The 17,515-nt window shown below is 38.2% G+C and overlaps 1 protein-coding gene across 3 annotated transcripts in view; it reads right to left on the bottom strand.

Moving 5' to 3' along the window:
- Positions 1–17,515, bottom strand: part of INPP5F (inositol polyphosphate-5-phosphatase F) — a 91,028-nt gene that overhangs the window by 59,983 nt on the left and 13,530 nt on the right. For 2 of the 3 annotated variants that reach the window (XM_065923439.1, XM_065923440.1), the window contains exon 2: positions 8,354–8,434. In XM_065923439.1, the coding sequence (XP_065779511.1) occupies positions 8,354–8,434 (81 nt within the window). Of the gene's footprint in view, positions 1–8,353; positions 8,435–17,515 lie in introns of those variants that run through there. The other variant, XM_065923441.1, reaches the window with a different exon arrangement.

Genomic DNA, 17,515 nt, shown 5'->3' with positions numbered 1-17,515 from the left:
ACAGTCCACTGGGGTCGCAAAGAGTCACACACAACTGAGCGACTTTACTTTCACCTTATAGTTTACAAGCAAGTAGCAAAATCACTGCAGATGGTGATTGCAGCCATGAAATTAAAAGACGCTTACTCCTTGGAAGGAAAGTTATGACCAACCTAGACAGCATATTAAAAAGCAGAGACATTACTTTGCCAACAAAGATCTGTCTAGTCAAGACTATGGTTTTTCCAGTGGTCATGTATGGAATGTGAGAGTTGGACTGTGAAGAAAGCTGAGTGCCAAAGAATTGATGCTTTTGAACTGTGGTGCTGGAGAAGACTCTTGAGAGTCCCTTGGACTGCAAGGAGATCCAACCAGTCCATCCTAAAGGAGATCAGTCCTGGGTGTTCATTGGAAGGACTGATGCTGAAGCTGAAACTCCAATACTTTGGCCACCTCATGCGAAGAATTGACTCATTGGAAAAGACCCTGATGCTGGGAAAGCTTGAAGACAGGAGGAGAAGGGGACAACAGAGGATGAGATGGCTGGATGGCATCACCAACTCGATGGACATAAGTCTGGGTAAACTCCGGGAGTTGGTGATGGACAGGGAGGCCTTGTGTGCTGTGATTCATGGGGTTGCAAAGAGTCAGACACAACTGAGCAACTGAACTGAACTGAGAGGGTCTGGGGCATTGGGGGCCCCAGTGAACTAAACTCCTGGGATGCAAACCCTTGCGAAGCCCCTTTCCATGTTGGTTCTGGGTTTGCCTGTGTGACCTCCTCTGACCAATGGGATATTAGCAACCTCTGATCCAAGCAGAGGTTCGATAAGCCCTTCTACACTGGAACTTGTCACCTCAGCACCCTGAAAGGATGTCCAGGTATCCAGGAGACCGAGAGGTCCCAAAAAGAGGCCTTGTGAGATGAGCTACATGGACAGAAATGCCACATGAAGGAAAACTAAGATGCTCCAGGCAAACCCCTAGCTGAGTGCTGCCTCTCAGATGACCCTGGCCAACAGACAAAAAGGGCAGAAGAGCCATGCGTCAACCCACACAACTTGAGATACTATAAACTGTTACTGTTTTAAGGCTTCAAAACTTTTGCGGCAGTTTATTACACAGCAACAGATGAAACAGATGTTATGTAATTTCTCTCATATCTCAAAGCTCTAATAAATAAAGCTTGAATTCAGGTCTCTTGACTCATGTCAGTGATTTATTCATTGTTTCAAGATGTAACTGAAATTGGAGAAAAATAACTCAAAAGTTTCATACGCTTCACTTAAACAATAGAAAATGAATTTTAGTTCAGAACATTCAACTGTGAAATTATCCTGTCAGCATATAAATGAATTAAAAATATACGTATGTAAATGTGGACAGGTAGGAGAGTGTGACTAAAATACTTATTAGCATGTTACACAATGTCTAAATGCTTTTCTCCTTTGTATTGAAAGAATTTAAAACTACCAAAGACAGAATGTACAAGAACACTCACAGTGGTCTCATTTCTAATGGTAAAAAAAAAGCCCAAAAAACAAAAATTACCCAATGATGGGCAAAAGGACAACTTATGATATAGTAATACAACAGTGAAGACAGGAACTAAAGTTTCATATATCAAAGTGGACAAATCTCAAAAAGTATCCAGTTGTGTGGGTAGGGGCAACAGGTGAAAGAACACAAGTGGCTTAATAACATTTATACAAAATTTCCAAAATACAAAACTTAGCAACATATTATTTAGGGATATATATGTAACAAAGGCAATAATGAAAATCAATGGGCTAATAAGTACAATATTCAAAATCACAATATTCAAAATCCCTCTCGAAGGGAAGAGACACTTGGAGAAAGGCAGTGAGAGTTCCAAAGACATTGGTTTCATTTCTTAACCTACGTGGTAGATAAATGTGTTTAATTTACAACAAGTATACTGTGTATCGGTGACAAATAGCTCTTTGTGTCGATAAAATATTTAACATTTTTTTAAATAAAAAAATTAGCAAAAGGAAATTAAGGCTGTCTATGGCAGTTTGTGCTTTATATTCAGAAATCAACCTGGCTTCCAAATGCACAATAATTTTACCTTAAAAGACTTTTTAAAAACATACAAAGGTGGCTACACTCCTGACTGCACAGCAGTAATAGCAAAGCTTCCTATAGCTCTTAACTCACATTAAAATCGATAACAAAGGAAAAATATATATTTAAATTTCATGCTTAAAATATTTCAGTTAGTCCTTTTCATGACTTTTTGGGACCTGCCTATGTAACACCTACCTTTTAACAAAATTCCCTCTGAACTCAGGGCACAGGTGCCTGTCCTTCCAAAGGAGGGTCTGGTGAATGAACTAAACCTTCCATCAATCTGCCTTCCCTGGACAGGACTCCTAGAAGCACCACACTGGGTACTAACTGACCCTTTCTCTTCCCTGCCAGAGTTGACTATATAAGGAATAGACAGCTGACCAAAGCCGCTCAGTCCCGGTCTGCCACCTGCCTACCTCTCCAGCCTTATTCCCACTATCTTCTCCCTCAAAACCACTGAAGTTGGTGTATCTGTCAGAGCACCTAACACAATTAACAAAGAATTATACATTTATTTCAGTGATTAATCACTAATGTCTAGTCTAACCTCTTAAACCGAAAGCTCCATGAGGGTGGGAACAGGTCAGTTTTTGCTCACTACTGTATTTCACCAACTAACACAATTCCTGAGAGTAGGCATTTAATAAGTTGTTGGGTTTAACAGGAAGAAAGGATTTTAATATTATGCCTCCTTTCTCTAAAACTTTATAGGCATCCCTTGGAGATACTGTACATTCAGTTCCATACTAGTGCAATGAAGCAAATACAGCAATAAAACAAGTCACACAAATTTTTTTGGTTTCCCAGTGCCTATAAAAGTTGTTTTCACCAAACTGTAGTCTACTAAGTGTGCAATGGTTGTCTAAAAATGTACATACTTTAATTAAAAGTACTTCTTCGCTGAGCATATTGACTACCATGCAGAAAAGATAGGTTCTTCAGCAAGTGGTGTTGGAAAAGCTGGACAGCTCATGTAAAGCAATGAAGTTAAAACACACCCTCACACTATACACAAAAGCAAACTCAAAATGGTTTAAGTATAAGACAACACTATAAAACTCCTAGAAGGGAACAAAGACAAAACATTCTCTGACATAAATCATGCCACTGCTTTCTAAGGTCAGTCTCCCCAGGCAATAGACATAAAACCAAAAATAAACAAATGGGACTTAATTCAAACTTATAAGCTCTTACACAAAAGGAAGCCATAAACAAAATGAAAAGACAATCTACAGAATAGAAGAAAATATTTGCAAACCGTGTCCCTGACAAGGGCTTAATTTCCAAAATACACAAACAGCTCATACAACTCAGTAACAAGAAAACAAACAACTCAATCAAAAATGGGCAAAAAATTACCTTAACATTTCTCCAAAGAAGACATACAGATGGCCAGTCGGCACTTGAAGAGATGCTCAACAAGGCTAATTATTAGAGAAATGCAAATCAAAACAATGAGGAACCACCTCACACCAGTCAGAATGGCCATTATTAAAAAGTCTACAAATAATAAATGTTGGAGAGTGTGTGGAGAAAAGGAAACTTTCCAACACTGTTGGTGGGAATGTAAATTGGTGCAGCCACATAGAAAACAGTATGGAGGTTTCTTTAAAAACTAAAAATACAATTGCCACATGATCCAGTAATCCCAATCCAGGGCACATATCCAGGGAAAACCATAATTTGAAAAGATACATAGCAATGTACCAAAGTTCAGAGCAGCACTATATATAATAACCAAGATATGGAAGCTACAAACGCCCATCAACAGATGAATGGATAAAGAAGACGTGGTATATAGGCAATAGAAAACTATTCAGCCTTAATAAAGACTGAAATAATGCAAAAGAAACTAAAGAGACCATATCAAAAATAAACAAAGCTAAAAGCTGGTTTTTTGAAAAAATAAACAAAATTGACAAACCATTAGCAAGACTCATTAAGAAACAAAGAGAGAAGAACCAAATTAACAAAATTAGAAATGAAAATGGAGAGATCACAACAGACAACACTGAAATACAAAGGATCATAAGAGACTACTACCAGCAGCTCTATGCCAATAAAATGGACAACTTGGATGAAATGGACAAATTCTTAGAAAAGTATAACTTTCCAAAACTGAACCAGGAAGAAATAGAAGATCTTAACAGAACCATCTCAAGCAAGGAAATCGAAACTGTAATCAAAAATCTTCCAGCAAACAAAAGCCCAGGACCAGATGACTTCACAGCTGAATTCTAACAAAAATTTAGAGACGAGGTAACACCTATCTTACTCAAACTCTTCCAGAAAATTGCAGAAGAAGGTAAACTTCCAAACTCATTCTATGAGGCCACCATCACCCTCATTCCAAAACCAGACAAAGATGCCACAAAAAAAGAAAACTACAGGCCAATATCACTGATGAACATAGATGCAAAAATCCTTAACAAAATTCTGGCAAACAGAATCCAACAACATATTAAAAAAATCATACACCATGACCAAGTGGGCTTTATCCCAGGAATGCAAGGATTCTTTAATATCCGCAAATCAATCAACGTAATACACCACATAAACAAATTGGAAGATAAAAACCATAAGATTATCTCAATAGATGCAGAGAAAGCCTTTGACAAAATTCAACACTCATTTATGATTAAAACTCTCCAGAAAGCAGGAATAGAAGGAACATACCTCAACATAATAAAAGCTATATATGACAAACCCACAGCAAGCATCACCCTCAATGGTGAAAAATTGAAAGCATTTCCTCTGAAAGCAGGAACAAGACAAGGATGCCCACTCTCACCACTGCTATTCAACATAGTGTTGCAAGTTTTGGCCACAGCAATCAGAGCAGAAAAAGAAGTAAAAGGAATCCAGATAGGAAAAGAAGAAGTGAAACTCTCGCTGTTTGCAGATGACATGATCCTCTACATAGAAAACCCTAAGGACTCTTCCAGAAAATTACTAGAGCTAATCAATGAATATAGTAAAGTTGCAGGATATAAAATTAACACACAGAAATCCCTTGCATTCCTATATACTAACAATGAAAAAAACAGAAAGAGAAATTAAGGAAACAATACCATTCACCATTGCAACAAAAAGAATAAAATACTTAGGAGTATATCTACCTAAAGAAACAAAAGACCTATACATAGAAAACTATAAAACACTGATGAAAGAAATCAAAGAGGACACAAACAGATGGAGAAACATACTGTGTTCATGGATTGGAAGAATCAATATTGTCAAAATGGCTATTCTACCCAAAGCAATATATAGATTCAATGCAATCCCTATCAAGCCACCAACGGTATTTTTCACAGAACTAGAACAAATAATTTCACAATTTGTATGGAAATACAAAAAACCTCGAATAGCCAAAGTAATCTTGAGAAAGAAGAATGGAACTGGAGGAATCAACCTGCCTGACTTCAGACTCTACTACAAAGCCACAGTCATCAAGACAGTATGGTACTGGCACAAAGACAGAAATATAGATCAATGGAACAGAATAGAAAGCCCAGAGATAAATCCATGAACCTATGGACACCTTATCTTTGACAAAGGAGGCAAGGATATACAATGGAAAAAAGACAACCTCTTTAACAAGTGGTGCTGGGAAAACTGGTCAACCACTTGTAAAAGAATGAAACTAGAACACTTTCTAACACCATACACAAAAATAAACTCAAAATGGATTAAAGATCTAAATCTAAGACCAGAAGCTATAAAACTCCTAGAGGAGAACATAAGCAAAACACTCTCCAACATAAATCACAGCAAGATCTTCTGTGACCCACCTCCCAGAATATTGGAAATAAAAGCAAAAATAAACAAATGGGACCTAATGAAACTTAAAAGCTTCTGCACAACAAAGGAAACTATAAGTAAGGTGAAAAGACAGCCCTCAGATTGGGAGAAAATAATAGCAAATGAGGAAACAGACAAAGGATTAATCTCAAAAATACATAAGCAACTCCTGAAGCTCAAATCCAGAAAAATAAATGACTCAATCAAAAAATGGGCCAAAGAACTAAACAGACATTTCTCCAAAGAAGACATACAGATGGCTAACAAACACATGAAAAGATGCTCCACATCACTCATTATCAGAGAAATGCAAATCAAAACCACAATGAGGTACCATTACACGCCAGTCAGGATGGCTGCTATCCAAAAGTCTACAAGCAATAAATGCTGGAGAGTGTGTGGAGAAAAGAGAACCCTCTTACACTGTTGGTGGGAATGCAAACTAGTACAGCCACTATGGAGAACAGTGTGGAGATTCCTTAAAAAACTGGAAATAGAACTGCCATATGACACAGCAATACCACTTCTGGGCATACACACCGAGGAAACCAGATCTGAAAGAGACACGTGCACCCCAATGTTCATCGCAGCACTGTTTATAATAGCCAGGACATGAAGCAGCCTAGATGCCCATCAGCAGACGAATGGATAAGGAAGCTGTGGTACATATACACCATGGAATATTACTCAGCCATTAAAAAGAATTCATTTGAATCAGTTCTAATGAGATGGATGAAACTGGAGCCCATTATACAGAGTGAAGTAAGCCAGAAAGATAAAGAACATTACAGCATACTAACACATATATATGGAATTTAAAAAGATGGTAACGATAATCCTATATGCAAAACAGAAAAAGAGACACAGAAGTACAGAACAGACTTTTGAACTCTGTGGGAGAAGGTGAGGGTGGGATGTTTCAAAAGAACAGCATGTATATTATCTATGGTGAAACAGATCACCAGCCCAGGTGGGATGCATGAGACAAGTGCTCCGGCCTGGTGCACTGGGAGGACCCAGAGGAATCGGGTGGAGAGGGAGGTGAGAGGGGGGGGATCGGGATGGGAAATACGTGTAACTCTATGGCTGATTCATATCAATGTATGACAAAACCCACTGAAAAAATAAAAAATTAAAAATTAAAAAAATAAATAAATAAATAAAGAATGAAATAATGCCATCTGCAGCAGCATGGATAGACCTAGAGATTATCGTAAGATAAATAAGCCAGAAAGAGAAAGGCAAACACCATATGATATCACTTACCCATGGAATCTAAAATATAACACAAATGAACTTATTTACAAAATAGAGAAAGACTCATAGACTTAAAAAACAAACTTATGGTTACCAAAGGGAAGAGGAACAGGAGAAGAGTGGCCTAGGAGTTTGGGATTAGCAGGTACAAACTTCTATATATAAATATAAAATAGATAAGCAACAAGATCCTACTGTACTATACAGGGAACTATATTCAGTATCTTATATTAACCTATAATATAAAAGAACATGAAAGTGTGTGTGTGTGTGTATATATATATATATATATGCATAACTGAGTCACTTTGCCATATACCAGAAACTAACACTGTATATTAACTATCCTTCAATTAAATTGAGCCTTTAGTGAATCATAACAGTAACAAAGATCACTGATCACATGTGATCAAAATATAGTTTGAAATATTTTAAGAATTACCTAAATGTGACACAGAAACATGAAATGACCAAATGCTATTAGAAAATTGGTACCAATGTATTTGTTGGACTCAGAATTGCCATAAACCTTCAATCTGTAAAAAAAAAAAAAAAAAAAAAAACACAACATCTGCAAAGGACAATAAAATGAGGGATCCCTGTATTTTTGTTTCTCTTATACAGATGAAGAGGAAAAGTTAAAATTTTACATAACCTCCTTCTCCTTCTGCCTCTATAACTCAGCTCGCCCGTTGCAAAGTCTAGATCACATAGGTCACGTAGTTTCAGAAAGTGGGGACTTGCAATACTAGGAACTGGAGTTTATCTCACTCACCCTTGTCAGGCTCTTTGCAGTCGCCCAGCCCCTGCAAACCTGCTTAATCATGCCTGTCCAGGTCAGGCATCCCCCTTCCCCATCTTGACCACTGTTTCTGCGTGCACAAAACCCCTTAGTTTAAACCAGCCTATTAACAGTTAGTGTTGCCCACTACAGTTTTTCTATAAAAACACTGTAATCCCTTTGTTCGGGGCTCAGAACCTGGAGTGTTAACTCCTCTGGCCCGCTGGCATAATAAACCTGAGTTCTCCAGCTCCCCGAGTGTGGTGCTTGGTCTCTTGAGTACTGGTTTCTGCAACACGGAAATATACCCACTTTGGGTAGATCCAAAATTAAGGTAAAGGAATCAAAGCCATTACAGAATCTACATTTATCCTCAAAGAAGACAATGTCATAGAATGCCACATTAAATTTAACAAGCTTAAAGAGTTTATAGAAACATACCTGAATGAAGCTGAATTTTTCCAATAACACCTTCTACCAACCCCAAACAAATGGGATTCCAGGCAAGAAGCAGATCGGTAGCTAAAATAAAATAAGAGGCAGTCATGAGAAAATATTCATTGGAAAACATTAAAACAGTATCTTTATAGAGAACAAACTAGTGGTTACCAGTGGGGAGAAGGAAAGGAGAAGGGACAAGATAAAGATGAAGGAAGGGGAGGTACAAACTACTGGGTGTAAGATGGGCTCAAGGATGTATTATATAATACAACACAAGGAATATAACCAATATTTCCTGACAACTGTAAATGGAAAGTAACCTTTAACACTGTATAAAAATAAAAAATTTTAAAAAGAAATGTCACAGAAAAGTCACAAGATGATTTAAAACACAGTGTCTTTAGCAATGTATTAAAAAATGATCAGCAACCCCAAAGAGCAGGTATCAACACCCAGAACTGAATACAATACTAGCAAGCCATTATAGAGAAGCATTAAATCCTAGGCCTGAGTAAGTCCCCTAACATAAGGACAGTTACGGGGAGATAACTGACATTCTAAAACTCTACTTGGATGGGAGGCAGTACTTTGGCGCCCTGCAGTGGAGGAAGGAGGCTGGTACAATATAAGAGGGCAGAGAGAGGAGTTATCCAAGGTCCTACTGCCAGAGCCAGTCTCAGATCCAAAGACAAGGCCTGAGAAACCCCCACAGAGATGTCCACTTACTGAATCACACTCTGGAAAATCTCCTTTCCCGAAGAAGCTAACACCAAACAAAGAAATTCGGAAGGCGAGTTCTCTTTCATGTGACTTCTACGGCAGCAACAACAGGAGTCACTTCTATTTACACTGAGTGCCTACTATGTGTCAGGCATCAGTCAGGGTTTCTCACCTGAACCACAGAACCAGACAAAGACTTGGATGACTGCATTCTCAATTCTCCCAAGGATGGCAGATCATTTCTACCATTCTAGACACACAGACGAGAAGCTAATTCATTACACACAATAGATGCCTGAGGACGTTAGGGCTGAATTCTGTTGTGGAACCCAGGCTACAAAAGGCTGTTATACCCATGGAGATAAAGGTAACGACAGTGGTGGCTCAATAGCAGGAAAAGATCAGCAAGAATGAAAACAATATTTCTCTCAGCAGAAATTTTAAATTACATTTTAATTATTACCATTTAAATTCTATTTTAATGAAATGTATAATCAATCTGTAACTCATGTGGGTAATTACAGAAGACTTAATAGTCTCCAAATTCATTTGAGTTTTGACTATTGTATCTTGAATATCTTTGTTATTAATGATATATTCAGTGGGAGGCAAAAAAAAAAGTTGACTTCTGTTTTTATTGCAAGAATTAAAGTAAAATAGAGAAATAATTTTTTAAAGGCTATTATACATACTATCATTTCTAATCCTGATAACTCTAGCAGTTAGGTATTAGGAGTCCCAAATTACAGATGAGGAAATGGAGCCTTAGAAAAGCAAAGTGGCCATATCACACAATGGGCCAAGGACAGAGCTGCAATTCAAAGCCAGGTCTGCACCTCATGGCCTGTGCTCTTAACCATCCAAATACAGTGCCTCCCTCAGAATCTATACATATATGAAACTAATCAATAAGACAATATTTACATTTTAAGTAACATGCATTCTTATTATAAAGTAATACACTATAAGATTGGAAAAAATACTTTATCACTTCCATCGTGTCACCCAGAGATAATATTATTTTGCTACATTTCACATCATATATCTGTGTACGTATCCAACTGCAATATTGTGAATATAACACTATATGCTAACTTTTTCTTATAATATTTCATGAGTATTTTCTAACACCCTTAAAATTCTTCAAATTTATAACTTCACAGATGTTTAATTTTCCATTTAAGGAAGCACTTTCTCACTCTTGGGCATTTAAGTCATTTCCAGTTTTTCCCTATTATAATAAAAAATGCTGTGATAAATGATGAACATTATGCAAGTATTTTATTTGCTCACTAATTAATAGCTTTAGGACAAATTCTTAGGGATGAAATCAGTAGGTGAAAGCTTTAAAAAAAAATTAAAGCTTTCAATACTATCTATAAAGGTTAAAGACCAAGTTAGATTTCTGCCAGAAGCATATGAAAATGCTTCTTACGTTTGCCATCATTTAGAATTTCTTTTGTAAATTTTGCTATTTTGATGGCACCCATTGCCTAAATGATGTTTCTTTTCATTGCTGGTAAGATTAAACATTTAATTATAAAACTGGCTGCTTATGGTTCTTCTTCTATGATTTCCTTATTCAGATTGTCTAAGAATTTTTTTTTATGTTCTTTATGGATTTATGAGTTTTTATATTAAGGACACCAACTCTGACATGTTTGTAAATACTTTCAATTTTAAATTTTTATACAAATCATTTTCATTATCCATCATTTTTTCACTTATTATATTATCAATTTGTTCCTTAGTGGTAGTAGTGTTAGTCGCTCAGTTGTGTCCGACTCTTTGCAACCCCATGGACTGCGGCCTGCCGGGCTCCTCTGTCAGTGGGATTCTCCAGGCAAAAATACTGGAGTGGGTTGCCATTTCCTTCTCCAGAGGATCTTCCCAACCCAGGGATCGAACCCACGTCTCCTGCATTGCAGACAGATTCTTTACCATCTGAGCTACAGGGAAGATCACTAAGTTGTTCCTTACCTGTTATCAATAATTTATTAATTTTCCCTCTTTGTTAATTTATAAAAATCTAACCCTAACTCTGGAATTCATGTTGGTGTATAAACTAAAAGGATCCTGATTTCTTTTCAAATAACCAGAATCCCTGTCAGGCAGGCCACATCTCAACCTCTGCCAACACTGATGCCCCTGCTAAGGAAAGAGCTCCAGCTACTCATAATCTCACCCTGACCCCAGATGAACAAGCACAGTTGCAAGGATTCTATCCCTCAGGTATCAAATGAGCTCGAGGAATATGGAGGAGGATGAAAAGTCAGAGCTAAAGCAGTCATGGACGGTTACACAGAGGAAGTGGAACTTCAAGCATAAGGAAATCAGAAAGAATGATGTGGCAGAAAGAAAGTACAAGATTTGTTTTGGAATCCATCCCTTCACTGGGGAAATATTTATCAGGTACATTTCAGGAACCAGGCACTGAGAAGATATAAAAATAAAGGAGCAAACAATATAGATCAGAAAACCAAGGAGCACGGTGAGTATGGTAGAGATCTTCATTGGGAAGACTGGAAAAAGTACACTGAGGCCAATACAGAGAGACTTGAATAAAAGACTAATTAAGGAACCTTACTTCCTGGAGGCCTTGGCAGGCAAATAATAACAAAAGTAAAACAGGCTGCAGCCAGGGATTAGCTGACAGCACTGAAAGGAGGGGGAGACTACACACAGGGAAAGGTGCTAGATGACTATGTACTTACTACAAGAGTGTTGGCTTGAAAGGATATGATAGTTGGGGAGCAGGGTGGGCAGTAGGTGAAGAAAGTACAGAGGAGATTAACATGAAACACCTTAAAGGAAGCTACACAAAGGACAGGAAGAGGGTAAACTTACAAATGACAGTGAAACAGCTATCCTCAGTAGAGAGGGATAAGATGAGGACGGAGATGAGTAAGAAAGAGCAAGGCACAAAAAGCAGGGTATATAGTAGCTGGGAGAAAAGGTGGGTGAAAACCTCTTAACTCAATAATACCCTTTTGCACCTATGGTATTTTGAACCGTTTGACTGTATCAGCCATTGAAGAACATTAAAATTTCACTTAAAAAAAACAAAAAAAACTATATTTTGTGGTCTGACTAAAAATAATTATCACTGATAATCTTTGCGATCCAAAGAGAGAACCAGTTAAGCTCATTAAGACTGAGTTCATGATGGGATGGTCAAGGGGAAATGTCTAGGTATAAGAACCAGAGGAGAAGGAAGGAAAAGAAAACAAAAGAAAATGAAATCAAAAGTACAGGTATAAGCGTTAACCCTGGGGCAGGGGGGTAATATTACTTTTTACTAAGTCTGGAAGAAAAGATGAAAAGGCTAAATATAGAAATGGAGCTGAGAAGCAGATGCATGTATCGAATGGCCTTGACTCAGTAAAAATAGGAGTCAAAGTCATCTTTTCTATAGCAGGAGGAAGGACAGGCAGAACAAGAGGAGCACCAGATGCTAGGCATGATGAAGAGAATCCAGAAAGTCAGTTTGTAAACGTTCTGTGTGTATTTGAAAAGCATGTATATTTGCTTAGTGTTCTCAAGAAAAAGGGCATCAATTCAATCCATTAGTGGGTCATTTTATCAGTTTTGTATAAAGAGATCAGCACTAACAGCAATGAAACAGAAAACAGAAAAATTGTACCACGTAGAAACATTTCACAAAACTTTTGTTTCTGGCACATACACACATATGTCTGCTCAGGTCAGAATTTTAAAAGTATTTCTTACTTCAAACATGAATACACTATTAAACTCTGGGGTAAGGACTCATTGTCAACTTTGTTATTTTATTCAACTGCTCTATGTACTTGCTAATTATTTGACTGCTTAGCCTAGTATTGACAGCTTGAGAGGGTGTTTTGTTTTGTTTTTTTAAATCTCATGCTTTATGTATTCCCCCGTCCCGTTTTTCCTCTGTAATTTTTGCGTTATATGTTTTGAAACTAGGTTGTCAGGCATATACAGATTCAGAATTATGGTATCTTCCTGGTGAACTGCTCTGTTCATTAGGAAGTAATAACTGCCTTTATTTCAAATAATGCCCTTTTGCCCTAAAGTCTAGTCTGTCTAACTAAGATCAATATTGTAAAAGAAATATATCAGGCATTAAAAAAAATAGGTACATACAACACAGAACACTGTCAACCCAATCATATTACTTCTCCTACATCCCACAGCCTGAAAAACAAGTCCAAATTCCTTGGAAAAGCTTGCAAGGCTGTGCATGGGTTGCTCCTGTCTACCCTCTTCCTGCCTCCCCACCCCCAGCATCCTTCATCTTCCAGAAGTGTCCGAGGGCTGGGCCTGGAATGTTGCTCCCCACCCACTTCAGCCTGCTTTTCATTCCTGACTCAGAACAAGGGTCACCGGTGTTCCCTGACACATTCCCCACTCCACCCACCCAGCGGAGCTGATCAGGCTCTCTTTTGTGAGCCCCCTGGACCATGCTCATATACCCATCTTGACTTATCATTTTGGTTTAATGCACCTAATTACTGGTTTGCCTGTCTCTCTGACTGAACAGGAAGCTCATCAAGAACAGAAAATTCATTGAGACCTGGTCTCATTCAGCTTTATGTCCCAAGTGCATGATACATACTCCACAGGCTTCAAAATGCTGAACGGACAACTGAACATATGACTCAGAATGAAGAAATAGGTTGGAGTCAGATAATTTGCATCGAATCACATTAGAAGGGTTCAGTATCTGAAGTGGCAAAGTGAAAGTCATCTGCAGTATTTCAAACAAACATAATCATGGCTGGCAGAGGTTAAAGTGTCCGATACTAACTACCCATATCGTGAAAACCGAAACCCCCTTTCTCACACTCACTCCAGTGCTCTATCATACCTCTAATACCATAAGCTTCCCTACCAGGTGTAATTACTCAGATATGACGCTCTCATTTTAAAATTCTATGGAGTCTTCCAGCTCACCACCATCATTCCAGCTGCACAAGCCAGAACCTGGGAGACATTCAAAGTGCTTTTCTTCCTCACCAAGTCCTGTTGACTCCACCTCCTCGTACCTGATGTTTCACTTCTCTCCAGCCCCACTCTGCTGTCCTTGTTGAGGACCGAGACCTCCACCATCTGGGTCATGAGAAAAAGCCCTGGGGAGCCTCACAGCCAGCAGATTGTTTAATACATAACAGGCACTCACATATTTACTGAATGCAATGAAGACTCTAAAATGGTTTGGTATGGTAAGGCCCTAAGGTAAAAGGCAGGAAGCTGTAAGAATAAGGCTGAAAAACCAAACAGGGACCAACTCAGGAGCACCACAGACAGTAAATTCAGGAGCCATTTCCTCCAGAGAGGGCAGATTTGCATGTGAGATTAAACTTTAGGGCCACTATGTAGAGAGTGGACCCAAAGGGGCAATCCTAAAGCTGGAGATCCAGACGACAGGAGTGTGCACAAGGGCAGTCTGCTGCCAAATCTGGAAATGAAAGGCTGGACAGAGTCAAGAGATTCTACATGATGTGGGCACAACCTGCGTTCCATGTCCTGAGAGAAAAGTCCTACTAGCTCTACTGCAGTCTCAGAACCCCTTTCAATTTTAGGTTCCTCTTTCATAAGCAGGAATCCATCTAACTTACAGGATTTTCATGAGGATTAAATGAAAGAATTATGTGAAAGTACCCAGCACAATGTCTGGCACATAAATGTTCAATAACTTTTACCTCAAGTTGGGAAATGTATATGCATTTAAAATTCCAGGTCCCTATCACTCAATCAATCTCTCCATAGATTTTTACATCAAGGGTCTACATATGGCTTTTTTTTTTTTTAAAGGAAAGGATATTAAAAAAAAACTTCAATAATTTTTTTTGCATTAAAATTTATGGTAAGGCCATAATCCATAAAGGCTTTCTGAGAGTAATAAAGGTTTTATGAAATATCTCAATGCTTATATATGCCCCCAAAATTCTGTTTCTTCAGAATGTGAAACAGATACAGGGCTCTGATGAGCTCAAAATTAGGCATGCAGTCTCAGTCCTAGCAACCCAATTCAGGTCCAAATGGCAAATCAAGCATGACTGCCAGCTTCCTCCCCTCCCCAAAGTCCCTTACACTGGAGAGGAAAAATTGAGAAGAGGGAGAGTCTAAACAAAGGTTGAAACATTGCTTGGGAAAAAGACACAGACATCAGTTCAGTCGCTCAGTTGTGTCCAACTCTTTGCAACCCCATGGACTGTAGCATGCCAGACCTCCCTGTCCATCACCAACTTCCGGAGTTTACTCAAACTCATGTCCATTGAGTCAGTGATGCCATCCAACCATCTCATCCTCTGTCGTCCCCTTCTCCTCCCACCTTCAATCTTTCCCAGCATCAGGGTATTTTCTGATGAGTCGGTTCTTCGAAACAGGTTGCCAAAGTACTGGAGTTTCAGCTTCAGCATCAGTCCTTCCAATGAATATTGAGGACTGATCTTTAGGATGGACTGCTTGGATCTCCTTGCTGTCCAAGGGACTCTCAAGAGTCTTTTCCAACACCACAGTTCAAAAGTATCAATTATTCAGCGCTCAGCTTTCTTTATAGTCCAACTCATACTGGAAAAACCATAGCTTTGACTAGTCAGACCTTTGTTGGCTAAGTAATATCTCTACTTTTTAATATGCGACAGACATCAGTAGACTTCAGTTATATATGTGAAAATAGCTACTGGTCTGAAGTTCTGAGAAACAACACAAGAATGAAAAACAGGATGGGTAACTTTTAATCAGCAACAGAAAGACATCTGAAAAAATTCACACTATCCAAAAAACAATAAATAAATAAATAAATAAAACAAAACTGATACTACCCAGTGGAACACAGCAAAAGGTGATAGAACCAGAAAAAAAAAAACAAAAAAGACTGAGAAAAAGCACAATAAATGGAAAAGATGAATAAAAGGCAGCATTGTTGTTATTAATTATAATAAATGTAAAATTTCAACTTACCAATTAAAAGATTCCTAAGTCTCAAAAAGAAGACTATCAAGTCTCAATTTTTCTATCAATTTAATTCTAGTCTATTCTGTTTACAGAATATACTTTTCAAAAGAAGGGTTAGGAAGCAATACATTTGTTGCAGCAGATCAATTACACAGCTGTTGTTTGTGGAAGGATGGGATATACGCCTGCAGCCTAGCACAGGGTTTGACGCACAACAGGGACTCATTCAACAGTTACTGAACCAGATAAATAGGTGAATAGAAACAAGCATGAAAGAGTGAATTGGAAATCTTCTCCCACCAGTCGCTTATTCTCTTTGACTTTTAATAAGACTAACATCTTAAGTTTTTACTGTTTTAAAAGACAGTCCCTCAACATTGTTCTTGATTAGAGAAACCCAAATCAAAACTACAATGAGGTATCATCTCACACTGGTCAGAATGGCCATCACCAAAAAATCTATGAACAATAAACACTGGAGAGGATGTGGAGAAAAGGGGACCCTCTGCACTATGGGTGGGAATGCAAATTGATACAGTCACTATGGAGAACAGAATGGATATTCCTTAACAAACTAAGTATAAAACTACCATATGACCCAGCAATCCCACTACTGAGAATATACCCTGAAAAACACCACAATTCTAAAATATACGTGTGCCCCAATGTTCATTGCGGAAGGATTTACAATAGCCAGGACATGAAAGCAACCTATATGTCCATCGACAGATGAATGGATAAAGCAGTCATGGTACATACATACAAAGGAATATCACTCAGCCATAAAAGGAATGAATTTGAGTCAGTAAACTGAGACTGATGAACCTAAACCTATTACACAGAGTAAAATAAGTCAGAAAGAGAGAAAATAAATATATACGGAATCTAGAAAAATGTTACTGGTGAACCTATTTGCAGGGCAGAAATACGGACGCGGATATAGAGAACAGATTTGTAAACACAGTAGCAGAAGGAAAAGATGGAACAAATGAAGAGAGTACCACTGAAATATATACATTATCATGTGTAAAACAGAAAGCCAGTGGGAAGATTCTCTGTGACAACAAAGGGTGAGATGGGGGAGTGGGAGGGAGGCTCAGGCTGTACTTACAGTTGCTTCGCACTGCTGTTCAAGAGAAATCAATACAACATCGTAAAGCAATTATCCTCCAATTAAAAATAAATATTAAAAAACAAGAAAAGTCCCCAAACACAAATCCCTGCTAGGTGGGCACTCTTAATAATAAAAGAATTTCTCTTTCAATAAATATAATAAATGATGAACATGTGATTTCTCACAATGAAAGACAACTAAGATTTGGGAAACTTTATGTTAAAATCTCTAAGAAGTGCTCACAGTTTCTCACGCCAATAAAGAGACAAGAGACAAGCCAGTGGAGCAAGGCCTGAAGCAGGCTACATAACTGGCACAAGAAGGGAGGCTAAGTGTGTCTTTTTGAGCTGCTACGACTTTACGCCTGGTACAGTGTCTGACAC

This window comes from Muntiacus reevesi, chromosome 2 (assembly GCF_963930625.1).
Source record: "Muntiacus reevesi chromosome 2, mMunRee1.1, whole genome shotgun sequence".
Taxonomy (NCBI): domain Eukaryota; kingdom Metazoa; phylum Chordata; class Mammalia; order Artiodactyla; family Cervidae; genus Muntiacus; species Muntiacus reevesi.
Note: the sequence above shows the minus strand (reverse complement) of the source record. Positions and strands in the feature narration are given on the sequence as shown.